This window comes from Felis catus, chromosome B1 (genome assembly GCF_018350175.1).
Source record: "Felis catus isolate Fca126 chromosome B1, F.catus_Fca126_mat1.0, whole genome shotgun sequence".
Lineage (NCBI taxonomy): Eukaryota > Metazoa > Chordata > Mammalia > Carnivora > Felidae > Felis > Felis catus.
Window position 1 is genome coordinate 83084407 of NC_058371.1, and position 25481 is coordinate 83109887.

Sequence of the window (25481 nt, forward strand, 5' to 3'; positions counted from 1 at the left end):
AAATAACCCAAATGTCTATCAACATTCAAACAGATCCATAATTTGTGATATACTCATAAAATGGAATGCTACACAAGATGAAGAACTCCCACTACATGCTACATGGATGAATCTCATAGACTTCTATTGGAAAAAAGAAGCCAGATTCAATGGTTTTGCTCATATAAAGTTCAGACACAGGCAATACTAATCTATAGTTATAGAATCAAAATCAAAAAAATTTTTTCTGGGTTTGTACTGGAAAGAAGGATGAAAAAAACCTTCTGGGGGCTGGACATATTCTCTTTTTTTAACTCTGAGTGGGAGTTACACAGATTTATGTTTCTATATATAGATATAGATGGATGTATACAACTATATTGTACTGTGTACTTAAGATCTGTACCTTCGACAGTAATGCGTCATACCTGAATAAAAAGTAAATAAAAATAAATCTAGCAGTTCTCTAATTAAGAAGAACTGCTTTTACAGGAAAAGCGAGCATATGTATATTCTTACATTAGTTTACCTACTTTTCTAAAGGGAAGAATATCAAACAGTGACTATTTTTAAGCCACTATTATCTGGGCACTTTAAGAAAAGCAACTCAACTGATTGATAAGAGGCAACTTTCTAATCTTGCACCCTGAAATTAGACCAGGAGCCTTTGCGCCAAGTTAGTTAGCTGTTTAGAGCCCTGAGGCTGTGTTTCCTGGCACTTGTTAAGCAGATTTAACAGCTTCCACCTTGGTGTAGAAACAAAAATAAATCTGCACATTTCCAAGAAAAACAAAAGAAATTAGTCTCTACCCTCAAATCTGCTAAATAAAAGCATTCATAGGAACCGCACACAGTTCAATGAGCTACAATTTAAAAACAGATTCAGCTTGCCAGCATTCTGAGTATTCAATAATAGCAGTGGTCACCTGGGGCAGCGGAAATAACATGGTAACGATATTTTGAGAGGTTCCTGGAATCAAAACACAGGTCAGATTTTTCCCCTTTCCTTTTGTTTTCAGCAAAAAGTAGTTATTCTCATAGGGACTGGGGATAGTTATTTTCTCAGACTGTAATACCCAAGCATAGGATATTTCTTCCCACATCTTGCCTGACACAAGTATAGGGAAAAATGATTTCGTGTCATTAGTTTTAAGCCAAGAGTAAGAGCATACTCAACTTTGAAATGGGAAGAGCACAGGGCTCAGGGGACAGATTCTAGGTAAAAACAAAAACACCTATTATTTAGTGATTGGTGGGGAGATCTATTTAGAAGCAAGAGAATATAAAGCAGGTGGTAAAGCAAATGGAAGAACAAAGACATTCTGATATTTACTTTGTCATATTAAATTGTATGACTGTGATCACAAAGGATAATAGCAGTTCTTTGCTGTTTGAATCTTTAAATGTGTAGATTTTTGTTAAGGCATCTAGCAAAGTCAGCTACTACCAATGAATAAAATGCAGTGGTTAACTTTGAAGCGTTTTTGCAGTTTTGCTACCATGCATGAAAAATCAAAATTATAGAAAAAAATTTTTTTGTGGCTCCTAGATACTACACAATGAAGGACTATTCATCTTTCACTGATATATGACCTACTAATTTATTTACAAGTTCATAACTTATGAGACACTCAAGTCTTCAACATCATAGTAAGACATTTCTAATTGTGGCTATTTGGGAGAAAGCCAGGATGAACTTGCAAAAAATTCTATATTGTGGAACTTAAAAAAACAAATGTAATTGCATTTAGATATAGCTCATGAACTACACTTAGAAAGCACTGGCAAATTGAAGTCCTTAGCGGCCTGTTATGTGAACAAATAAAAGTGAGTTATGATTAGTACAGCTGTTTGTGGTAACCAACTCATTATATACATCAAATTTGATTAACAATACTGGAAATTTTCTCACAACCTCCCTTTTTATTGATATTGTGAAGATAAAACATTCACAAATTAAGAGTTTCATTCAAGACAAATGTATTTAAAAAAAAATTTTTTTAATGTTTATTTATTTTTGAGAGAGACACAGACAGACAGACAGAGACAGAGCATGAGCAGGGGATGGGTCAGAGAGAGAGGGAGACACAGAATCCGAAGCACGCTCCAGGCTCTGAGCTGTCAGCGCACAGCCCGACATGGGACTCGAACTCACAAACCACAAGATCATGACCTGAGCCAAAGTTGGACGCTTAACCGACTGAGCCACCCAGGCACCCCTAGACAAATGCATTTCTAATCTATTTTAAAAGGATTTGGGAGTTTGCGCCCCTCCCTATATTGGTAAGTTCATGAAGCAAAACACAGACATTGTGACTGATTATGACTACAAATACAACGAAAACGTTTCACTAAGTATAAAATAAAGTTCTCGGTACATTATCAGCTATAGTACAGAGACATTTAAAACTACCTATGCTTTTCCTGACCTTCTTAAAACTAAATTAACTGCTATCTATGCTTATTTATTTTTTCTTTAACTGGACACTTATCTAACAATATTATAATTCCTAGATTATTTTCCTGTCTCTGTTAGACTGACTATAAGCTCTATGAGGGCAAGAGCTGTATTAACACAGTCCCACAGTTTCATACTTTGATATATGTATATAATCATACTTTAATAATCATATTAAATTATATATATTATATACATAATTATTAAATATATTAAATTATATATGTTTTTTCCACACACATTATGTATCTTGCACTCATCAACTGTAATGAATTATTATTCTGAGTATGAATCCTTCCCCACTAGATGCTCAGTTCCACATCTGTAATGTTTGCCATTTGTCCCCCTAACTAGTCACCTAATAATATATAGGTTGAACGAATATCCAAAGCCTAGTAGAGTGCTGGCAAATTCAGTAATTTGGTAAATTAATGAATCAATTTCCGAAACAGATAAAACCTTCCTTCTTCCCAGAGATGACTGGGTGTTCATCAAACTTCCAGATGATGAGATGAGAGTCATTCTAAGGTGGACAAATGGACCAGACTCCATGCCTTGAAACTCACAAAGTTAATCTCAGATACTTGTGCATTTGAAATTCTTATTTTGGGGGTTCTCAACTCTACCCACCCCTGAAAGGGCTTCCAAAAATTAGACATATTCCTTGACTGAAGAATGTATCTCCTCTTGGAGGGTATCTCATTTCCTTTGGTAATATATTTAGGAGAATTATACAGAAAACAAAAAGAGACGGAAGAATCCCTACTACTTAGTCTTTCAGATTAACTAAATCTATACAGGCAACCGATGAAGACAGAAGTCTACTTTTATGTCCCTAAAAACAAAATCTAAATTGAAAAGAAAGTCATCACCAAAAAGCGTATGCAAGGACTTAAATTATTTTACTGAAAATCCATCACATAATGAAATTAATGTGGTATCTTAATCCAAAAATTATCATTACTGCATGGTCATTAAACAGCCATTAGAGAGCTATCTTATTTGTGACTTTAACTTTAAAATCCTCTACTGCACTCAAATACAGACTTTATATGCAAGAATGGAAAGGAGTTTAACTGGAGTTAGGAGTCATACCTCCACACGCACTTAAATGTGAACATACTTACTAGTAATTTCACAAAAACCACTAAAGCTTAATTCCACAGGTGAAACAATTTCTTGAGGCTTTTAATCACTAGAACTCTGCTGAAAAGCTCTAGTTCATCAGCCACCTCCTGTCTAAACTGGATGCCTCCTTGCCTGTTTCAGTGCTGCTCCCTCTCAGGATTCTGGATTCTCTCACCAAGGGGTTTCCCCACCCCACTGGGCCAATCCCAGCCCTGGAAGGCTCCTCCTTGTGGGCTGCTGACTGGCCAGAGAGGAAGCAGCATGCTGACCTGAGCTAATTAGAGATGACTGCTGTTTCACTTCAATTCAAAACTTGATGTTGATTGTTGATGCAATTTTTCCAGCCCTCACTGAAACTCCAACACTCCTAAATATAGATATTTGGAAATGCACACTGTAAATGGCAGTATAACCATGAAGATGCTAAGTTCAAAGACCTGAGGGCGCCTTTCTTTCTGATTTTTGGGTTTACAGACCTAAATTTGTGTTGGGGTCCCCTAGATATGTGTTTGTTGTCAAAGTAAGAGAAGTAGAGAAGTGGACGGGGAATAAGTGGTCAAGACAGCTATATAAGCACCTGAAGAGGAATTCTGCTTGTAAAAATCTTTAAAAAAATTTTTTATTAATGTTTATTTATTTTTGAGAGGGAGAGGGGAACAGGGTGAGCAGGGGAAGGGCAGAGAGAGAGGGAGACAGAGAATCTTAAGCAGGCTCCAGGCTGTGAGCTATCAGCACAGAACCCTAGCAGGGCTCAAACTCACAAACCGTGAGATCATGACCTGAGCCGAAGTTTGATGCTTAACTGACTGAGCCACCCTGGTGCCCCCACGTGTAAAATTCTTTATGAGACCTTTACTCAATCATTCAGTTCTTCCCAGGACAGATACTCCAGAACTCAGTGCCTCAACCAACTCTCTTTCCTCTCCTCCCACCCCCACTTTTATCATTCACAGCCCCCTGCTCTAGTCACATATGATTCTGTTCCACCTCAGGGTCCTTGCTCTCCCTTGCCCCTAAGCCTAGAGGGTTCTACAGCCCTTTTTTCATTTATGTAGAAATACTACTTCCTGGGGCGCCTGGGTGACTCAGTCAGTTAAGTGTCTGACTTTGGCTCAGGTCATGATCTTGAGGTCCATGAGTTCGAGCCCCGCGTCGGGCTCTGTGCTGACAGCTCAGAGCCTGGAGCCTGTTTCAGATTCTGTGTCTCCCACTCTCTCTGACCCTCCCCCGTTCATGCTCTGTCTCTCTCTGTCTCAAAAATAAATCAACGTTAAAAAAAAAAAAAAAAAGAAATACTACTTCCTTCAAAAACTTACAATTTACCTGAGAAGCTTTTCTTCACTACCTGTTATCCAAACCTTGAGCCTCTTCTTCCTCCATGCTGTTTTTAGGATCTTTGTGTTAAATAAACTCATTTGTTACTTTTTTTATCATGTTTTGTGACTGTCACTTGCTTTTCATAGGTATTGATAATCCTCTTTACTATTTCATAACTTCATAATCCAATATGGTCTTCTAAATTTTTTTTAATATTTATTTTTTGAGAGACAGAGAGAGAGAGAGAGAGACAGAGGAAAAGCGGGGGGTGAGGGCAGAGAAAGAGGGAGACACAGAATCTGAAGCAGGCTCCAGACTCTAAGCTGCCAGCACAGAGCCCAACGTGAGGCTTGAAACAATGAACAGTGAGATCATGATCTGTGCTGAAGTCGGATGCTTAACTGACTGAGCCACCCAAGTGCCCCATAATCCAATATAATTTTTAAAATAACATCAAAATAATTGAGTCACATAAAAATGCTGTTTTTAAAATAGGTGAAAAATAGTCAAGTATCAGCAGTGCTATAAAGTTCAACTTAGTATTTATATAGAAACTCAGGAAATGCTCTCAAATAAGTATGTCTTATTGTCACCTTCTTCTTCAAGACATTTATTTAGATACTGCCCCACATGGTTAAGTCTCTCTTTCTAAAACCTATGAAAAGCTTCTCCCCAAAATGATTAGAGAGTTTTTAGTCCTTTTTCTAAATGGTGTTAGTTAACTATTATAAAAAAGAAAATACTATACTGTGTAACTGAAATAACAAAGAATTTTATAATAGTTCTAAAAATGCAGCAATAAAGGAGAACTCAGGTTGAATAATAAAATCTTGAGCTTACCTTCCTCCGTAGGATTAAACCCACAGATGTCACAAATGCAACGAACCCACTTATTCATCTCTTCCTCACTGTCTGCTACCAAGTAGAAAATTCGGTCAATGGTGTTGATATCAAAAATGTAGCTGTTTTCAAACTCTTTTTTGTTAAATGTCAATCCAGCATCAACTTGCTGACATAAATTTAAATCAATAATACGGATAGGCTTCTTGGCATGATCATTTTTGTAATACTCCAGGACATCTGGATCTCCAGTTAAGCGACCACTGCGTAACACAAACCATCTCCTCTTCCATGCCTAGGGATGAAACAAAAATATCCATCTAGTATTAATTTGAGAGAGATTTTTCAAGAAGATGCACATTTATCAATGCACATTTCACAAATGAATTGTTGAAAGTCACATACATGTTTTCTTTGTTTCCAGGGAATAATCTACCACTCTTTACTGATGCCTCAACTTAAAAATGTGTCTATATATACATATTTATTATTTTCTATTAGATCTAATAGAATATTAGAAGATATTGATCTATATTAGATGGTATTACATAATGTAACATCAGGTCAATAAACTAAGGAAGACTGAGTTTTTACTAAATATAAAAAAACAGTGGTTTCAACAAATGGTGCTGGGAAAACTGGATATCCACATGCAAAAGAAGTTGGACTCTATATCATACAAAAATTAACTCAAAATGGATCATCAAAGACCTACACATAGGAGCTAAAATTAGAAAACTCTTAGAAGAAAACACAGGGGAAAGCTTCATAACATTAGATTAGGCAATTGACAGGACATTAAGAACGCAGAAGAAACACAAAAGAAAAAAATAGGTAAACTGGATTACATCAAAATTTAAATGTACACATTGAAGGACTCAATCAATAGAGTGAAAAGTCAGCTCACAGAATGAGAGAAAGTATCTGCAAATAATTTGTCTCATAAAAGATTAACGTCTAGAATATATAAAGAATTCCTACAACTCAGTAACAACAAAATAACCTAGTTTAAAAATGGGCAAAGGACTTAGAGTCTCCAAAGAAGATATACAAATGGCCAATAAGCACATGAAAAAATGCTCAACATCCTATCATCAGAGAAATGCAAATCAAAACCACAATGTGATACAATTTCATACACATTAAAATGTCTTTTATAAAAACCACAGAAAATAACAGGTGCTGGCCAGGATGGCAGGAATTAGAACCAGTATGGAAAAACGGTATGGCAGTTCCACAAAAGATTCCAGTTGTAAATATCCAAAAGAATTGAAAACAAGGTCTCAAACAGGTATTTGCACCCCATGTTTATAGTAGCATTACTCACAACAGTCAAAAGGTAGGCGCAACCCAAGTGTCCATTGATGAATGAAGAAATGAACAAAATGTGGAATATACAAAGAACACTGTTCAGTCTTAAAAGGGAAGAAAAATCTGACACACGCTATAACATGGATGAATCTTGAGATGTTATGCTAAGTGAAAAAAGCCAGTCACAAAAGGATAAAGTATATGACTCCACTTATACGAGGACTTACAATAATCAAAATCTAGAGACCAAATGCAGAATGGTGGTTGCCAGTAGTTGGAAGATGGGGATAATAGTGTTTAGTGGGCAGCGTTTCAGTATGGGATAATAAAGAAATTCTGGAGATAGATACTGGTGACGGTTGCACAACAAAGTGAATGTACTTCATGCCACTGAAGCTGAACACTTAAAAATGGTTAAAATGGTAAACTTTATGTTAGGTACAGCTTACCACATTAAAAAAAAGGCAAGGTTTTTCATGCCTTACTATCAAGCCACCAGTACATAAAGGGCGGGGGGCACCTGGGTGGCTCAGTCGGTTAAGTGTCTGACTTCAGCTTAGGTCATAATCTCACAGTTCGTGGGTTCGAGCCTTGCGTCCAGCTCTGGGCTGACAGCCCTCTCTCTCTCCCTCTGCCCCTCCCCCACTCATGCTGTCTCTCAAAAATAAATAAATGTTTAAAAAAAAAAAGAATACATAAAGGTACTTCTTCAAAAGACTCCTTTGTATTTTAAGCTTCTCACTCACTCCTGTGTGAGGGGAATGGAGAAAAAAGAGTTTAAAAGCTTTCCTCGTTTCTCACCTGAAAAGCAAGCAAAGAAATGGGCTGTGTCTTTCTTCCGGTGAGTCTATTTTCAAAGACCACATGGATAAGATCTGTATTCTTATGGGTTGCAATTTTCCTCCTCCTTTCTCTTTCTCTTTTCCCTTTTCTTCCCAACAAACATATACTAGCAATCTAGATCTATACTCACCATGTACTTCCTCTACAAATTTTGGTCAATTACGGGTTTCATACTATGCCTCAACAGGCCTAAAATTCTTTTACTATTACTCTCTAAAATCTCGTTGATTAAATAATAAAAACAGAACTGAATGACTGAAACAGTGCTTCAGCAGTCCTTAAATCCAACAACTCTGCCCAGAAACAATATTAAGTCTTAATCCTCCTTGAATGTTTTTTTTTTCTCTTAAAAAGATTTTTTTAATGTTTATTTTTGAGAGACAGAAAGAGACAGAGCATGAGCAGGGGAGGGGCAGAGAGAGAGAGAGACACGCAGAATCTGAAGCAGGCTCCGGGCTCTAAGCTGTCAACACAGAGCTCGAAGTGGGGCTCGAACCTATGAACTGTGAATTCATGACCTGAGCCAAAGTCAGCCACTTAACCGACTGAGCCACCCAGACACCCCGAATGCCTTCTTAAAACCTGGACAACTGTACTTATAACTAAATTAGCTTGGGCGATAACTTTAGGTTTAACATTTTAATAGACTCTAAACTGTATCCATTCAAGGAAATGTAGCTACATTAAAAGGTAAATCAGTGAGCTAACCAGTCAATAAGTTATCTATTCTATTGTAAATACCTGTGGGGAGAACTACAAGTAGGTAATTCATGATCGCTACTCTTAAGGAGTTGACTAATCATGAAGCAAATATTTACAATACATGAAAATATTTGATAATACAGCAAACCTGTCAACGTACCTGCAGAACTATTGCTAAATGGAGAGGCATTCCTTCATGGAAAAACTGGATGCAATCCTTCAATAAGATTTAGTAGAAATATCACAAAAGCCTAACAATATTACGTAGTTCTTTAATGTCAACAAGGTTTTAAATTAACTTCTCAGTCCAACTATAACTCCAAGCAAAGAGGAACTAGTCGTGTCCAGAAAGAGACGGCAGTGGGAAGTTCTTCTAGATGCTTTAGAGAACACTGAAAAATCCTAACATGTTAAAGTCACATGACTTTAGCACTGGTTTCTGGATTACAAAAATCCATTTAGTAAGTAAGACATTTATTTAGTTCAAAATAAATAAATATCATCTCTTAGTAAAGTTATGCGATACCTCTCTATCAAGCGGTAAGCCTGAAAAAGTAATAGAGAAGAAAAGAGAGACGAAATATAGTATTATGTCACTTCTCTAGGGCCATGAAGGAATCATATCTTTTAGTAAGTGATTTCTCCAGATAGTAAAGATTCTGTCTTTAAATGCAGAAATGACTTTTTAAAACTTTAATGTCTCTTGTCGAAATCTTTCTACAATGCCTCACTACATAATTCATTGAACACAATCCACCCATTCCCCAATGACTCAGACGAAGTATTATAGGCATCAATCTCTATACTGCACTTTCAGGGAAGCTCTGAGAGGCTGCTCAACTATTTGCCGCTATACTAAATAGTGCCCTACTGCTGTGCCTGCGTAGTTGATCTATAATCTTTTTAATACAGTTAGCCTTGTCAGTTGTCACTTCTCTCTTCTAATAATACAGTTAATAGGATGCCAAACTGCTTCCTGCCTCAAGAGACTTTGCGCATGCCATTTCCTGAGTCTAGTATGTTCTCTTGCCAGGCGGACTCCGACCTTTGGGCCTTCCCTTCCCAGCGACCCCCAATTTAAGTACAGCACAGTTTTAGGGACCTTATTACCCATGTAATAAGGTACCTTACTACCTAAAGGATTATTATCATTTTGCAATTTAAATTTTCTTTGTATTTATTTATTTAGTATCTAACTCCCTAGGCAGACTGTAAAATCCACAAAGATAGTGACTTGTCATTACATATTCCATGCATAACACAGCACCTGGTACCTAGAAATACTTGTACGATAAGGAGAATTTACCCTAAGACTCTGAAGTTGTAAAATTTTGCGAATATTAGATTAGATATAAGGGCCACGTTGAACAGAAGGCGTGCTTTCAAAAACTCTTCCACTTGAGAAAAAGACCTGGATACTGAACATACACATAATAACATAAACATAACTAAGACAGCTTTACCAAAACACATGCACAAAACACCTTGGAAAAAATGACGAAAAGAAAGGAAAAGAATGTGTCCTTCTGCTACAGCTTATGGGTCACTCTTTGTCTTCTGGTTAACTGTGGCTCCCCAGCCATTTCTTTGCTTCTCTGTTCAAATGATACTGTTAAAATGTAAAAGGCCCTTGGAAACTAAAATAAATAGCCAAGACATGAGGAGCACTGGGGAACAGGAGTAGAATCAGGGAGTACTAGCTAGGCTGTACTGGCGATTACAGAGGATAAGAGATGAACCCTTACAGCAGGAAATTACAGCATTAAAACACAGAATTTAGCCAACAGCACCTGCCACTTATTTATTTATTTTTAACATGGTCCAAATGTGAATGTTTGTCTCAGTCACAAAATGAGTCACTCTTATTGAATCTGGCACAGATTAAACTGGAAAACAAAAGCAATTACATAAACTACACACTTTAATAAGGCAGATACAAAGGTTCTCTGGATTATGGTACAAAGCACAATTTAGCCACAGAATAAAGCTTGATGCTCGACAAGAGAACTGACATCAGCGCCCTTGCTAATCACAGCACAAAAGCTTCTCTATGTTTTGTCAGAGCACAAAATGGGCCCACATAAATCAGTCTTTGTTATCTGAAAATATCTGGGATTCTTAAAGTTTGCCCTATTTTTATCCTCGCTGCCTTGGTAGCCCCAGAGAAAGCTGTACATTGCCTCACCAATCCTGCAGCAGTAGCAGACAAAAGAGGACAAGTTTTCTAGAAACCTTCAAAAAAAAAAAATACTCAAAGCAATTTTCAACAAAATTCATGTGGAAAATCATTTTCACTACTGGCATTCCATTACAAGCAGGTCTACTTAAGAGGAACTATGCAAAAATCTACTTTGTTGTCTTTCCTTACGTTGCAATAATCATTTCAAGTTGAATAAATGATGCAGTAATAAGACTTCATCAGCAGGTCTGTGTTTTAAAGTAGCTTAAAAGCACCCTACTCTGGTCCCCGGGTCTCGTCTCAGGGTTTTAAGAATAACTTTGGCTACTACATTAACATCAAAAGAGAAGAGCCTGTACAGTCCATGGATGCCAATGGAAATCTATTTAGATGAGACGACAAACTAAATGTCCATAATGCATTGCCATTTACCCATTCCCTACATTCAGTGACTGCCTACAGGATAAAGCCCAAACTCTCTGGTAGGCAGGGCACATGGGGCCCTCCACGCCTCTGTCTCCCCAGCCTTACTTCTTGCCTCTCTGCCTTCCAACCACAATGGAAATTATTGCAGTTCCTCTAATGCTCTGCTTCTGTCCTGCCTCTGGCCCTGATACATGCTTGCCCTGTGGCACATAATCTACTTCTAGACTCAACTCAGACCCCTTCAGGGCACCATCCCTGAGTGGACCCCTCTAAGCTCTCCATTTCCACCTTGATCCTAATTATGATGTTTGACATTCCCAAAAGTGAGTTTCCTGCGGGCTGAAGCCATATTTTTTCACCTTTCATCTTTGTTTTCCATTGCCCAACCCCAAGGAAGTACTCAGTCTACATCTGCTGAATATGCCAATCGTAGGAGGCAAGGATAAAAATACAGAATTTCTCACATTACCTATGTGTCATGGGGATAATGATATAACTATACTCTGCCCAACCACTTGTAAATGGAGAACTGTCGGGCAAGGTAGAGGTGTATAAGCTATAAATTAACTTGTGTTAAAAACTCTACAGATAATAGTTATTTTTAAACTTCATTTTAAAGGAGTTGTTCTTTTAAATTAAGCATATTTCTGCATTTAAGCAAATTACATAAATTGAAGGTAAGCTTGTCACATTGAAGCAAGGTCTTAAAGTAGGTTTATCATATACCCTACAGAGTATCGGTGTGCATACATTGGCTAGAAAGTACAGATGGAGTCCCATTATCTAGTGGGAAGAAGAAAAAAAAACTTCAATCTAGATTAGCCTCAAACCATCACCTGCAATAATATTAACAAATTCACAAAATATGCCTAATTTGCCTAATATGGCAAGTGGGCTCAGTTTTAAAGAAATACACTGTAACTGCTGCACTGATGTTTTCTGACTTCTCTGTGGCAGAACTGACAGAGAACATGCCTGGTGTAACCCTTGCCAAGACTGCCTAGTGCCTTCCTTTACAGGAAGAACTAATTATTAAAGAAATAAGTATATGGGTGGGCAAAAAAGAAGAGGTCAGGGTGGTCTAGTGATTCTCAACTCTAACTGCTCATAAGAAATATCTGGAGAGGGGCACCTAGGCGGCTCAGTTAGTGAAGCATCCAACTTTGGCTCAGGTCAAGATGTCAGGATTCGTGAGTTTAAGCCCTGCATTGGGCTCTGTGTGGACACCTCAGAGCCTGGAGCCTACTTTGGATTCTGTATCGCCCTCTCCCTCTTCCCTCCCCGACTCTCTCTCTCTCTCTCTCAAAAATAAATAAACATGAAAAATAAATAAATAAATAAAAGAAATATCTGGAGAATTTTACTTTAAAAAAAAAAAAACCGGTGCCTGGAGCCTCATCTCAGATAGATAGTAGGTCTGGGACATTAGCCCTGGCACATAGTTTTAAATGCTAAAGAGATGATTCTAATGTACCACCCAGACTGAGAACCACTGGTCCAATCAATAGACAGAATTAGGTTGCTCAACGAAATGGAATTTCAAAAACAATCAGAGATCCTTTCAAGCTTATGTCTATCTAATTCCTCATGCCTTCTACTCTTGCCAGTGAGGTTAAATATACTTCTCTCCTTGTTTTTGTTGAGTATTTATCCCACTGGTGAACGTTTGAACTCCTTTCTGTTGTTGGAAACCTAATCCATTCCTTAAGATTCTATCCTAACCTTCCCCTTTCCTCTCCTCACCTTCCCTCTGGACTCTTGGCAACTCATCAGTTACTGCTCTGAAATGTCTCTTGCATTGCTACAGTTCAGTTTGGAACCATCTGTTATTTTACTACATATATTTCCAAATGTTCCAAATGTTTATGAATTATTTTCCCAACTAGACATCAAGTTCCTTGAAAGTGAAGACCATTCCAAGGGGCGCATGGGTGGCTCAGTAGGTTGGGCGTCCGACTTCGGCTCAGGTCATGATCTCGCAGCTTGTGGGTTCGAGCCCCGAGTCGGGCTCAGTGCTAATGGCTTGGAGCCTGGAGCCTGCTTCGGATTCTGTGTGTGTGTGTGTCTCTCTCACTATTCCTCCCCGCTCGCGCTCTCTCTCTCAAAAATAAAGATTTAAAACATTAAAAAAAAGAAAAAAAGGCAAGCCAAGACCATTCCTTAAATTATTCTGTATCAGCAATAGCACTTTACAATTTGTGAAGTCCTCAGAGCCTTGATGGGATGTTTTTAAAGTTTTCTGTTCATCAGAATGATTGCAGAGTCAGCAAACTTAAATGAAAAGATCTCAGGGAAAGAAAAAAAAGTCTAAAGTTGTTATTAGGGGAAACTCCAAACTCCTTTTATACAACAGTCATACAAGGTTCTTTAAAGTCACACTTACCTGCCGCCTCACCTCTCTAATCTCTCACCTTCACAGACAACTTGCACCAAACACCCATGTTATGTTGTCTGGAGTCTAACACACCCTCTCTCTCTCACCCAGTGAGCTCCCACACTCATTCTTCAAGACCAAGCTCAAGACCTATTCTTTGAAGCTTTCCTCAGCTTCCCCCTCATTAAGGCATCTACCTGCTACACTCTTCTGACCTCTCAGCATACAGGTCCCAAGCAGCCCATTAGCAAGCCCATTCCCTTCAGAAAGAACTCTGATGCCTGCATTTAGGTCTCTCATCATTGCCAAAGTTTGCCTGGACCCAATAAGCTGAAGAACAGCAGTTTCCACATTGTTGAGCCAACTACCTAAGAAACATCATCACTGTACTTTTATTAACCCTACATCATCCTAGGAAACTGGGAAAGCAAGGACAGTGGAACGTTCTTATTTGCAATCTCTTAAAAGATACTTATTTCACAACTGATAGTTAAGGAAAGAAAATCATTACCTTGAATTCTTTGCTATAATTCAAAATTTATGTATAATCATAGAAATGTGTAAAATTTTAGAGTTGAAGACATGTGTTTCATAAGATGAAAATGCTGTTTTTATCTTTTTTTTTTAATTTTTTTTCAACGTTTATTTATTTTTTGGGGGACAGAGAGAGACAGAGCATGAACGGGGGAGGGGCAGAGAGAGAGGGAGACACAGAATCGGAAACAGGCTCCAGGCTCTGAGCCATAAGCCCAGAGCCTGACGCGGGGCTCGAACTCACGGACCTCGAGATCGTGACCTGGCTGAAGCCGGACGCTTAACCGACTGCGCCACCCAGGCGCCCCGAAAATGCTGTTTTTAATAAGACAGGTTTTAATCTAAACTTCTTCATAAGATTAATGGTTAAATTAAATGACGAGACTTCTATACGGTAATAAATAGATGCAAAACACTTAAAACGTGAGATAGATTTATATATATGATAAACGTCCACAAGATAACTGTCAAATAAAAAAAAAAGCAACTTTCTGAATTACACATATGGTATGACTTGCATTTGTCTGAAATGATTGTGTGCTTATACATACAAATTATGTTTAGATAACAAGACTGGAAGGAGACACATTGACAGTGTTAACTGTGGTTAATTCCAGGAATAGGGATGGGAAGGTCACCCAAGTTTCATATTTTCATTTTATATACTTTTGTATAGTCTGATTTTTTCAAGGAGTTCCCATTTATTACTTATAATGTAAAAAAGTTACATATTTAAAAAGCTTATGACTAAAAATGCCTAAAAAGAAAGTCTATTACTATTTAAAAATTTAGGAACGATGTACACAAAACAAAAAGGGTTTGCGTATGTATGGAAATGTATACTCTTCTTACTCTGAAATTAGTGAATGAATTTAGCCTTTCTTTTAAATATAGAATTCCAGGATACATCTGGAAGGGCTCTTAGTCAGGAAATAGCTTAGACAAAGTATAACTAACTTTGTTTCAATGACTGGAATTTAGGGGGTTAAAAAAAAAGGCAAGTTGGGAGCACTTAAAAGATTTCCCATAAAGTTTTGATAGTTATAATATTCTTAATATTTTAATTTTCTTTAAAAACCATGTCAGTAAATGGTAACATACTTAGATATTTAAATATCTAAAAATAAGCACTTTAGGAATTACTTTACCTATTAAAAATATTAAATTTCCATAATAATACAACTAAGGTAAATAAAGAAAAACAAATTAGCCATGAAACAAGGACAAAAGAAAACCATTTGCTTTAAAAGACTTGAGTTGTTTTCCAGGAAACACCATCTTTTCTCATAGAGCAAAATAAGGAAAAAACAGGCTCGGTGGAAGTTTCCACTCCACTGGCTCTATCATTATGATCATCTGTTCCAAACACACACAAGCCTAAAATTTCCTGTTTTCAAACTATTGTCACCATTTTCTAGCCTGGTGCTATCTGTGCTAACTTTAGCTTAGTAATATAAACAAAAGAATACACCAAAAATAATGCAGAACAATACCTAGATGTAGGCTAACAACTGTTCCACAAACCTTTTAAATAGTTTACATATATTGCTTGGACAAAAACAAACTGCTGGACCTGAAACAACTTCATAATAGCAAAACTAACAACAACAACAATAAAAAAAATCAAATTCAATTCAGAAAAAAATATAGTACCTGGAGGAAAATCAGGGAATTTGCAATTAATTAAAAGTACATATAATTTACTTGTTGAAATCATTGCTAAACTGATGCCCACCTCAAAGCCCTGGCCTAAGTCCTACATAAAACAAACAAACGAAAGAAGCAACAGCAGAAGCTGCTGAGTGTTCAGTGTATACAAAGCAGTTTTTACACCTTTTCTGGGTCATAGATCGCTTTGAGAATCTGATAAAAGCAATGGAAACGTTTCTTAGAAAAAGGCATATAAATAACATTGTACACAGTTTTAGGGGTTCACAGGACCTCTGAGGCACATGTTAAGAATGTCTGAAATAGAACAACACTTTAATATTTCTTACTACAAAGAACAGTTTGGTATGAGACCTTGGACCCCAACCAGGGAAATGTAGTTACTGAAGTTCCACAGGAAAGTAGGTCACCTCATAACATTAACTCTCAATACAGCATGGTGGGGCAAGTCAAATATATTTTTACTTGTGAATGCTAGTTCAAGTATCTCATCATATTCCCAACTGTCAGGGTTGAGGGGACACACTCCAAGTCTGGGGGTTTTCATGGCTTCTTTACCCTGACCAGGAGCAGGCTGAAGACGGGCAGGATCCTGGTTGGCAGTGGGTCCAAGATAAGTTTGCAACATCCTGAGTGACTAGGGGTAGAGGCCTGGGTGACGTACAGCTGAACCTGTACTGGGAAGAAAGATCGCCAGCTTTGGGTTTCATGTGATCTCATCCTGTTCTTACTATGATGTGCCCCGAGAAGGAGCAAGGGTCATAGGAGAATGGAGTCAGGAAGTCCACTCTATCTTTTGGGAATCAGACTTCAGCCTTGCCTCTGGCCTACACAAAAAGTAGACTGCCTTACGGCAATTATTATTAGTCTTGTGTTCTAACAGTGATTTGGGACAGTATTTTATATTTATTTGATATTTTGCCACACTTTGTTCAGCATGAAACTAAACACAGAGTAGGTAATAAATACTTGTTAAATGTAACTGGACTTCAAGAAATACTTATGTGAGGGGCGCCTGGGTGGATCAGTTGGTTAAGCATCTGCTCAGGTCATGATCTCATGGTTCGTGAGTTCGAGCCCTGTGTTGGGCTCTGTGCTAACAGCTCAGAGCCAGGAGCCTGCTTCGGATTGTGTCTCCCTCTCTCTCTGCCCCTCCCCCACTCACACTGTCTGTCTCTCTCTCACAAATAAACATTAAAAAATTTAAAAAAAAAGAGAAGTATTTATGTGAAATAAAATGAGAGTGTTAAATGATAAAAAAAAAAAAAAAAAAGGAAAAAGTCGTTGGAATGTCATATGTAGTCTGGCCAGTTAGCGATTTAGAAAGGGAGCCACAGCTAGTGATATAGCAAGTATATATACATATCTCTGTCTTCTGCATATCTCTCTAAGAATCTGTGGACACAGAGGTACACAAAATGTCCAGGCAGACTCTTATCAACCTAGCTGAAAATAGAAAAAGTAAATACAATAAAGGGTTGTGAGCATTATCATGCGCTCCAAACACATCCAGGGTCACTGAGCCATTAATTCCTTTCTAGGAATCTCATCTAAGGAAATAATGCAAAATGCAGCTAAATACGTGGGCACTGAAATATTCAACACAGTGTTGTTAATGTGAGTATATAATTGAAACAATTTAAATATTCAACCATAGGTAGGGTGACCAACCATCCCAGTTTTCCCATGACCATCCCTGTTTTAGAACATTTAAAGTTCCACAAGTTGGGAAACCCCTCAGTCCTGAGCAGACCAGTAAGGTAGGTCACAGAAGGGAACCGAGTAAATAAGTTAGGATACAGAGCAGTCTTACACAGTCATTAAAATGATGCTTTTGAAAGGCATTTTTAAGACTTTCCCCTCATGGTTTATAAAGTTTCCAAAACACTGAGAGATCTTGGCAAGGAACTAATCTTTTCCTTTGGAGTAACTGGAAACTGGTGTGAAGAAATACTGGCAACTTTCCTTTGTATCGTTCTACCTGTCACCTGTGCTAGGCAGAGCTGAGTGTTCCAGGGTGTCCCCAGCACCTTGTGCAAACTTCTATCAGAGCATTCTCACCTTGCATGTCAGTCAGGCCTTTCTCTAGCTGCTTTCCTCCCCAAGACCCTGTCTTATTCCCCTTTAATCGAAGTGCTTAGCACAGGGTACAACATGCCAGGACTCGGAGGCTTAAAAGGTACATATGACAACTGTTACCTGAACAAATGGACTAACGTCTCCTGGTGACCCTGAGGATGCTGTCTCTGTTGTTCACTAACTTAGTCTCCACATAAATGCATGATACGCCAAAGGCAATAGTGGGCCTTCTTACTCTGTAAGAGTACAGCCATAAATCCTATCAAATCTCCTCCACAAGGTTCAGTCACCAAAAAGTGAAACTAGCTTAATCAAGAAATAACTCATTATGAAACCATGCCAATGTACTTAGGAAACTACCACTTCAGACAGTGCCTACAGTATTAGGAGAACATCTACTTTGCGGAAGTAGATTTAGTTATATGTAGTTATATTCTCTTTCTCCCTACACATACCGATATATATTCAGAACTGTCGCATATGCGTATACGTGTGTAAAATGATATTCCAGTGCCTGAGGGTAGAATGTAATGTCATCAGAGAGAATATGGGCAAAATGCCATGGGCTACAAAGTAATGTCAATGTACATGTTTAACTGATGAACAAGATGTGAGAATTTTAGCCAAACATTATTAAGTGGTAGGAAGTTGATATCACATCTTAAAGTCACAAAAATTTCCAGCAAAGATACAAATTCAAATTGCAGTTTGGAGCAGTGCTGTCCAACAGAACTTTCTGCAACTTGGGAAAAGACTGTGCTGACCATCCCAGCAGCTACTAGCCACATGTCACCATAGGAGACTTGAAAAGTGGCTGGTGCAACTGATTTTCTTTTCTTTTTTTTTATTATTTTTTTTAGTGTTTATTTTGAGAGAGAGAGAGAAAGAGTGTGAGCGGGCAGGGGCAGAGAGAGGGAGACACAGAATCTGAAGCAGGCTCCAGGTTCCAAGCTGTCAGCACAGAGCCTGACACAGGGCTCGAACTCATGAACTATGAGATCATGACCTGAGCCAAAGTCAGACCCTTAACTGACTGAGCTACCCAGGTGCCCTTGATTTTCTAATTTATTTAATTTAGTCACATGGGGCTAGTAACTATTATATGGACAGTGCAGTTTTAAGGTCCATTCTTTGACTTGAGAGGCAATACCAAACGCTGAAGAGGCTGTAGCTCTAAATAATAAGACCCACAACCAATGTTTAAACCGCGTAGCGCAACTGTAAGTTATTGTGCCGGAGATGGGAACAATTATGTGAACTTATTTCCTCATTTTACTGTGTTCCACAAGCTTACTATGCCCCACAAATACATGTAATCTATGTTGTTATTATTTCTTGGAAAAGAACATGCTTGCTTCAAGAGAGATTTTTTTAAAAAGTGAATACCAATAACAATCTGGAATTTAAGAAATTTATCTTCCATAAAACTGACACATTTCTAAACTCTATTTCTTGTTCAGCTATCCAATCCAAAATAATTAATGCTGGAATAGGGCTTGTATTTTGAGTTCCCAGCAAAACATAGAAAAAATGTTCTCATTTTCTGTTTTATGTTTCTTACTGAACATTCACAATTCACAATAAAGCAAAACACAGATACGTTGAGACTTGGATCACAGCTCAAAAACAACACTTTCATATTAAGAACTAGAGGAAAAGCACTGAAGTGTTACAGAAACAAATTTCAAATTTCCATAATTACATTTATACATAATAAACCAAAGTAATGCTTAGTACAATTTTCTGCTAAACATAAAACTCACACCAAAGCTTCCAGAACCGAAGAAATGTGGCAATGAGAGTTTCCCTTAGAAAGACACTTCCAAATAGATAAGTTACGCATTCTGAAGTCACTGACTATAAAACATATCAAGTTCAAAATGCAAGGAAGAATAACCTCATGCAAAGAAGGGAACTGACTACAAAGTTGAACATGATACAGAAGTTAGGCCACAGATAAATGAAATCAAGAAGATCTTTGATGCAAACGTGGAAGACTCGGCCTAAGCACTCCTGCTGCTGCTGCTGCTGCTGCTGCTGCTGCTGCTGGTGACTTCGCATTCCCCTCCATGGCACTGGGGGTGGGGGTCACCGTTTCACAAAACATGATTCTTTGAGTAAAATCACTTTTTCATCCATGTAACATGCAGATAATGATCTCCTCATACAAGAAAAGCTATTGATCATTGACTTCTTTTTGTTTTCAACAATTCAATGCCATCTTACCTATTTCGTGATGTGCCAGCCCTAAAATGAGCCTAGCTTTCTTTTTTTCTGTCAACTTTCTATCCCCCTCTACACCACTCAAGCCTTATAACCTTTGACCCACAGGAAATAGATACAATGGGTTGAAAATAACAGTGACCGTAAGGACTTCTGTATGAGGATTTAATGCTTGAGGAGTAGGAGAAAAGGGCTGGGGGAAGGAGAAAACGACCACCTATTTGTGCCAGAGGAGTAACAGTGCCATTTGGCAGCACCCAAGTCATCTTTGAACTCTAAGCAAAACTGTTACCCAAGTTACGCAGTTCATAAAAGCTTAAAAATTATGTCGAGTATGCAGAATCATACATATCTAGATACACCACACAGTCAACACAAGATAACTTATCTGCTTTAAATATGTTAGAAACCCTATGAGACAATCAGAGTCATTCACAAAGTGCTGCCATCTGAGGTAACAGACGACAACTGACTGTGTCTGACTTGCCAACTTGAAAGTTCAGTAAAGTCTGTAAGAGCTAAAAATAACCACACAAACATGTTTACAGCATTTTGAAACTACAGGATCCACAGTGTCTTCTAAATATAAACCTTGAGTTTGGAGGACAAGGATTGGCTTTGGGTTTTCAGGGACGTCATCAAGACATCCCACACTTCACCACAGAAACTCACATTTCAGTATTTTATTTTCAATATGCAATTGGTGGTATTTAACTAGAGTGAAGGAGGGGCAGATTTGGAATGGGGAAGATGAGCAGAAAAGGAAAAGATGGTACCTCTTCCCCCCAGTTAATTAGAGGGCTCCAGAATACCACAAACCCCCAACTCTTTATGGTGGGACATGACCTTCTGAAAAAGGATATCCTGTCTGTATTTTTCCATTCAACCTATTCATTCTCCGATCCAATCTCTTACCCCTTCCACATTCCTGTGACTTTAGATGCTGCTGCAACACATAAATGTAGACAGGAAGTGAGGTAGAACATATACATATATGAAAAAGTCCCCACATCCCAGCTGCTACATGAAAGTAGGCATGTTGAAGGCATGTTGAGCATAGGCATGTTTAATTTTTATTCTATTCCTAAAAAGTGAGGTAATTCTAAATCACTAATCATTAGGGACATACAAATCAAAGCCACAATAAGATATCACCTCATACCAGTCAGAATGGCTACTATCAAAAAAGACAAGAAGTAACAAGTGTTGGCAAGGATGTGGAGAAAAATGGAACCCTTGTGCACCACTGGTGGGAATGCAAATTGATGCAGCCACTGCATCAATACGGGAAAACAGTATGGAGGTTCCTCAAAAAAAAACCAAAAACAGAAGTACCATACGATCCCACCAACAGTAATTCCAATCCTGGGTATTTACCTGAAGTAAATGAAAACACTAATTTGGAAAGATATATGTACTTCTATGTTTATCGTAGCATTATTTACAATAGTCAAAATATGGAAGCAACCTGTCCATGGACAGATGAGTGGATAAAGAAGATGTGGCATATGTACATACAGTGGAATATTTCTCAGCTATAAAAAAGAATGAAATCTTGCCATTTGTGAATGCATGGATGGACATAGAGGTATTATGCTAAGAGATACAATCCAGACAGAGAAAGACAAACACCATTTATAATTTCACTCAAATGTGAAATCTGAAAACAAAACAAACAACAACAGCAGCAACAAAGAAGAGAGAAAGAGACTCATAAATGCAGAGAACAAGCTGGTGGTTGCCAAAGTGGAGGGGAGCAGGCAGACAGGCAAAACGGGTGAAGGGGATTAAGAGGCACAAACTTCTAGTTAAAAATAAATAAGTCATGGGGATAAAAAGTACAGCATAGGGAATACAATCAATAATATTGTAATATATTTATTGCACTGAGCATTTTGCAATGTATATAATTCTTGAATCACTATGTTGCCCATCTGAAACTAATTTAATATTATAGGTCAACTATACTTCAATTAAAAACTTAAAAATTAAAAAAAAAATAAGCCAAACACATGGAAAATTTTCTAACTAAAAACCAACTGGGATTGATGGGGGTGGGGTGGGTTATACTAAGACTTTTGAACATTCAAAGAAGCATTTTATTGGTGCAGAAAAAAAGTCCATTTGTTCTCCGTGAGTTATGTAAAGTTATTTAAGTTTATTTATTTTTGAGAGAAAGAAAGAGACAGCAGGGGAGGGGCAGAAAGAGAGGGAAAGAGAAAATCCCAAGCAGGCTCTGCACTGTCAGCACGGAGCCTGGTGTCAGGCTCGAACTCACAAACTGTGAGATCATGACCTGAGCCAAAATCAAAAGTTGGATGCTTAACTGACTGAGCCACCCAGGCACCCCTGTGAAATTATTTGTGATATTAATTTTTGGATAGGATTTGTTTAAATTTTATCCTCTGCCTTTAATTCTTAGACATCTTGAAAATGTAGCAGCTATTTAAAAAATAAAGAGAAAGAAAAACCTGCAACAGACTTCACCCTATACTCTCATGTCAGAGACTTCAAGTGTCTGCACCTCTATTTTATTTTTTTTAAACATTTATTTATTTTTGAGACAGAGAGAGACAGAGCATGAACAGGGGAGGGGCAGAGAGAGAGGGAGACACAGAATACGAAACAGGGTCCAGGCTCTGAGCGGTCAGCACAGAGCCCGACGCGGGGCTCGAACTCACGGACGGTGAGATCATGACCTGAGCCGAAGTCGGACGCTTAACCGACCGAGCCACCCAGGCACCTCTTACTTACCAGGAGCCACCCTGCACCTCTTACTTTAAAGTACTGTGGTGGGGATCGCCTGGGTGGCTCAGTCGGTTAGGTGTCCGACTTTGGCTCAGGTCATGATCTCGCGGTCTGTGAGTTCAAGCTCCACATCGGGCTCTGTGCTGACAGCTCCAAGCCTGAAGCCTGCTTCAGATTCTGTGTCTCTTCCCTCTCTGCTCCTCCCCCGCTCATGCTTGATCTCTTTCTCTCTCTCAAAAATAAATAAACATTAAAAAAAATTTAAAGTACTGTGGTGGGATTTTTATTTCTGGAGGTTATCCAATTTCCAAGTGAAGTGTTCTCTAGAATAAAATGGAGTAAGTCACATAGGCATTTTCTTAAATTTATTATTACTAAACTACAAGGAACAATGAATTCAACTGAAAAATTAGGGAGAAATTCTATATAATCCTACCAATATCAAAAAAACATTTTTTCCATATATTCATCTAATTGTTATTCATGTACATATATACTTTTTAGGTAGCTAGCTTTTTAAATAAGATGAATGTATTTTTGTGTTTTTTTATTTTATTTATTTTGTTTTTGTTTGTTTTTTTTTTTTTTTTTGACAGAGTGCAGTAGGTGAGGGCAGGGAGAGGGGGACAGAGGACCTGAAGCGGGCTCCACACTGTCAGCACAGACCCTGACATGGGGCTTGAACCTACCAACTGTAAGATCATGACCTGAGCCAAAGTCAGATGCTCAACTGAATGAGCCACCCAGGCGCCCCGAATGTATCTCTGGTTTCACGAGCTTCATTCTTAACTTTCAGAGGTTGAAAATTCTCAAGTTTAAAATTTTAATCCATTAATATTTCACTTATTGTGACTTTTCCCAGGTCTGTCTTATCATGCTAGAATTATGGAAATTGAAGGTGAAGCCCTGGCTAAAATGTTTTCTGAAACCCGATAAAGAAAGTATATTTAATGACTGTACAAACACAAGATATTTATTTACCGTGGACTTTTTTTTTTTCAACGTTTATTTTTTTTTTTTGGGACAGAGAGAGACAGAGCATGAACGGGGGAGGGGCAGAGAGAGAGGGAGACACAGAATCGGAAACAGGCTCCAGGTTCTGAGCCATCAGCCCAGAGCCTGACGTGGGGCTCGAACTCACAGACCGCGAGATCGTGACCTGGCTGAAGTCGGACGCTTAACCGACTGCGCCACTCAGGCGCCCCAACCGTGGACTTTCTTAGCACAGCATCCTAGATACATGTTAGTAATTAAGATTTAAAAAAAAAAAAAAAATTTTAATGTTTATTTATTTTTGAGAGAGACAGACAGCATGAGCAGGAGAGGAGCAGAGAGTGAGGGAGACACAGAATGAGACAGGCTCCAGGCCCTAAGTTGTCAGCACAGAGCCTGACGCGGGGCTCGAACCCACCAACTGTGACATCATGACCTGAAGCTCAAGTCGGATGCTTAACTGACACCAAGGTGTCCCAAGATATTTAATTATAAACTCAAAGAATGTCCTGTTAAGTCCTGTCCAATTTACGACAGCATGCAGTTTATGCTATACACAAATAATAACCAGAACAAGTGTGTATAATCCTCGACAGAAAGGCTATCACTTGCTTTACCAATAACTACTTTCTTATACTGTACAGAACGATTTGTTAAATCTAATAGATGAAGAATTTATGCCACCAAAAAGATCTTCTGATATTTCACTTATGTTAGGCGTTGTAACCTAAAGACATTCCTGGAATACATACCTCTCCCTCTTGACCATTTACATGTTTATACCTTAAAAACTAAAAGATTTATAAGATTATCTATAATGAACAAAGGATAGTTTGTTCCAAAAACCGAAGGAAAGTTGGGGAGAAACAAAGTACCTCTAGTGAAAATCTGACTGACTTTAAAAAATGAAATAAACAAAAGCACTGCTCTTTATTTTGTTGAATGATTGGCCAAGAAAAGGCAAAGCAATGAGATTTTCACTTACAGATTAAAAAACCCAAGGTTGGCTGAAGTAAACAACTTTTTGGTAACTAAGATGCAATTCTTGGTGGAGCAAAGACAATGGTTAAGAAGAACAAAACACAACATCTCTGGCTGTCCTCCTAGACACAGATTAAGAGGAGGGGCTTGTTGTCTCACGTAACAACTGAAGTCCCCACTCCAATCCCACATGGCATTCTAATATTTATGAGCAGTTAAAAAAAATTAAGTCATTAATAAAAAGTGTCCAGCACTGTAGCCATTAAGAATTTCTTCTGGTTCCTCTCATCCTAGTTCTTTCATCAAATGGTTCAGAGGGCAACCGAAACTTACCATTTGTTTATGCCCAGTCTCCCAGGCTCCACCTCTTTTCTTCACTGCTCTATTCTCAAAACCCGACACACACAGTGCCTGACAAAAAGGAGGGACTTAAAGTTAGGTGAACAAATGAATGAGAGTCTTCATGTGTAAGGTGAACCTTACAGGGATCATCATTATGGTCATCCATAAATAATTATTAAGTGATTTGATGGTGGAAACATGCTATGAAAGCAAAACAAACATGATGACGACTAATTAAAAAATTATCATTAAACTTGTATAAAAATGTTTACATTTTAAATGTAGAAACAAGCATATTAAGAATCACTTTAGGGGCGCCTGGGTAGCTCAGTCCGTTGAGCGTCCAACTTCGGCTC

The 25481-nt window shown here is 38.2% G+C and overlaps 1 protein-coding gene across 6 annotated transcripts in view; it reads right to left on the bottom strand.

Annotated features, from left to right (window-relative positions):
* Nucleotides 1–25481, bottom strand: part of GAB1 (GRB2 associated binding protein 1) — a 121982-nt gene that overhangs the window by 34311 nt on the left and 62190 nt on the right. For all 6 annotated transcript variants that reach the window (XM_019828924.3, XM_006930848.5, XM_003984981.6 and 3 more), the window contains exon 2: nucleotides 5723–6017. In XM_019828924.3, the coding sequence (XP_019684483.1) occupies nucleotides 5723–6017 (295 nt within the window). The remainder of the gene's footprint in view (nucleotides 1–5722; nucleotides 6018–25481) is intronic.